This window comes from Charadrius vociferus, unplaced genomic scaffold, assembly GCF_000708025.1.
Source record: "Charadrius vociferus isolate BGI_N301 unplaced genomic scaffold, ASM70802v2 scaffold129, whole genome shotgun sequence".
NCBI lineage: Eukaryota > Metazoa > Chordata > Aves > Charadriiformes > Charadriidae > Charadrius > Charadrius vociferus.
Window position 1 is genome coordinate 3,789,906 of NW_009661374.1, and position 2,922 is coordinate 3,792,827.

General features: G+C 40.0%; 1 protein-coding gene across 1 annotated transcript in view; it reads left to right on the forward strand.

Moving 5' to 3' along the window:
• Positions 1-310: 310 nt before the first annotated feature.
• FOXO3 (forkhead box O3) overlaps positions 311-2,922 on the forward strand; it is a 17,332-nt gene continuing 14,720 nt past the window's right edge. The window contains exon 1 of the mRNA XM_009893868.1: positions 311-481. Within this exon, the coding sequence (XP_009892170.1) occupies positions 311-481 (171 nt within the window). The remainder of the gene's footprint in view (positions 482-2,922) is intronic.

The following is a 2,922-nucleotide window of genomic DNA, read 5'->3' on the forward strand; positions in this document are numbered from 1 at the left end:
GCAAATCCCCATTAATTTGAACAGCATCAGATTCAAGTCTTAAACTGTATTTTCTTTGCTTACCCACCTCCTTTGCAGTTTGTTGCCTCGTCATATCTTAAAAACGCACATGGTTGTGCGCAAAGATTGTCCCACGATACTTCGCTGTATTTTAAGCAGACAGGAATGTTCTGTGACAGCTCAGAAACCAGGTAGCAAATACAGTTATTTCCATCCAGATTACAGCCCGGTGGCACAGCGCAACAACCTTTACTAATGTGAGTTGTCAATTCCAGTGACTTCTGTAGCAAAACTTGCATGTGAAAGGATAATGGAATCCAGCCCTAATTTGATTTGGCAGAGCATCGAACACAAGGAGAAACCAAGAAACTCAGATACTCTTGCTGAAGAGGTTAGCGGGGGAGGTTACGTGAAAGAAGTGGGTTTTGAGGCGGTGTTTGAACAGAGGGTGGAGATGGGGTACACAAAAATAAATTGGCCCGTAATTATGCTTAAGAAAACAATCTTCCTACAGAAGAAAAGTAAAGAAAAAGAGAAGCCAGAGCATAAGTGGCATATTGCGTAATGTAAAGGAAAACAAACTGCTTGGATTTTTTATAACCACCAATTTTCAATGCAAAAGTATTATTACATTCTTTTATTATTTGTGTAATACTGAACAAAAAGATACAATAAGTAGAAAATTACACATGTGCACATACATAGTCACACATGCAGGAGCCCTCATCCTGAAAGGTGGTTCAGTCTCACGATTTTATCATTTACAATTTTTCATGGTTTTAGTACAGACAGTTTCATACTGCAGCTACCACCAGCAGAAATAAGCCATTTTATGAGAATACCATAAGTTGAAGACTGTTAGCTACTGGCACTTTGGCTGAGTGTTTTTATATCTGAAGCTATGTGGCATGCTGCCTATGCCACCTTGGGTGTTTCTTTTCTGTGTTTTGTAAGATTTTTTTTTTCATCAGCAAGAGTCATGGTGTTGTGTATTCTCATACCCAGTATTTTTAGGTGGGGAACAGCATGGTTTGTATGGCTCTTCTAACCTGGCTTGATGTGCTGGTCTAGCTCTGGTTGTCCTCGACCTGCCAACAGCTCTTTGCAAGGAGAGATCCCCATACAGATGTTCTCACATACAGTTGCCCATGGAAGTCACAGGGGATGAACGTGAGAGCTACCTGCATTGATGCAGTACAAGCTGGAATATCAAAAAAGGTTATTTTTCAAAAAAACAGCAGTTCTCCCGCCAGTTGAGAGAAATCTGAGGAAGTAAGCAGTGGCGCCTAGTTATTAGAAGTTAGAAACAGACTGTTGCCAGATTCAAAATATAGTTAAAATGTCATCAGTTAAGTAATAAAAACCTCTTTCCTTCCTTAGACTGAAGAACTATTATGCTGCAACTCAATCCACCATATTTTGATGACATGATAGTCCCCTAGAAATGGACAAGTTTATAGCTGAGGCACTGACCCAAACTTCTCTTGAATATGTCTGCGAAGTCTGGTCTGCTGTTTTCTGCAAATTGTTTAAAACACAACAGTTGCTATTTTGAACCATGTTCCATATGATTTCTCTTTTCATTAAGTGATAATCACAACCACGTCTGCTGTCTGCGTGCGAGAAGAACTTCAGGCGTGTTTTCCATTTCATGATCTGACAAAAACCACAACACTTACAGGGGAAAAAAAGGCCTTTTATACTGAGAAGAATTGTTTGCGAAAAGCTGGGCTGTATCTCTTTATGCATCCAATGTGTCGCCAGTTCACTTATGTCAAACATCCATTTATGCTAACGATGCAAATGTCGAGATGCTTCTGAATTGATTTGTTGATTGATTCATTCTTTGCCCATTTAAATCTGGAATTTATTCAATGCTTTGTAAATGAAGGACACTTATCCTGGATGGTTTGATTATGCTATGATCCTGTTGACTTTGTGTTTTTCAAGTAGGCTGGTAGAACAAATGTGGTTTTACCCTCTTTATTGATACACCTGGTAATTGCCAAAATTTAAGAAAAAAGAACTTGTGCAACTTTTTAAACTTGATCGTCTTTAACCTGGAGGAATAGCACAACTGTTTTGTAAAGGAATATGGGATAGCTCCAAAAATCTTGACTTGCACATGGAAAGACAACCAAAAGCAAACCTGGAAGCATTCTCACTAACAAATACTACTTGCTTGTCCTTTCTTTAAGCCATATTTTAAGCCCAAGATCAGCAGGATGAATAGAGTAGGATTTTCATCTCAGTTATTTAGGTTTAAATCTGGAGTCATTTCACTAGGGCTACCATGAGCTGTTTTTCTCTACTTCATTCTCGTTCTGGGGAGATTATCATTGGTTTGAGCCAACATGGTTTTTAGACGGTAGATGTTTCTGACTGGTGCAAGCGGGTAGTATGCAAGAGCAGACAGTTCATGGGCTGCCCTGTAAGTACTGTATTTCGTGGCATCCTGTACAGCATGGGGTATCTGACTGTGTACAGCAGCTTTGTACAACTCCGTTTCTAGCAGTTTACAGGGACAAGGATATCGTTGTGTACTGTGTCACATCATGTTTTGAAGGCTGTGAGGATACTATAGGAAGGGGACAGCTGACCAGCTACTGCGGTGCGGGCGTAATTCTGGTGCCTCTAATCAGGAGAGAAAGTACAGCTTAGTCATGCACAGAGTGCCTGTGGGAGAGGAGCAACAGCACTTGCAGTTTTCTCAAGAATTATTATAAGAAATACGCAACACACATGCCCATGAAGAATTAAAAAGACATTTGCAGAGGCTGCGATGAGTGTGACTACCCCTCCAGTCAGATTTTTGCAGTTTCTTTGCGGTTTTTATTTCAAGGAACTGATGGCAAGATTGCTGATAGTGTAGAGTTCTGTCCTGAGTCAAAAGTAAGGGACAAATGTTTTTTTTCTTGCTAG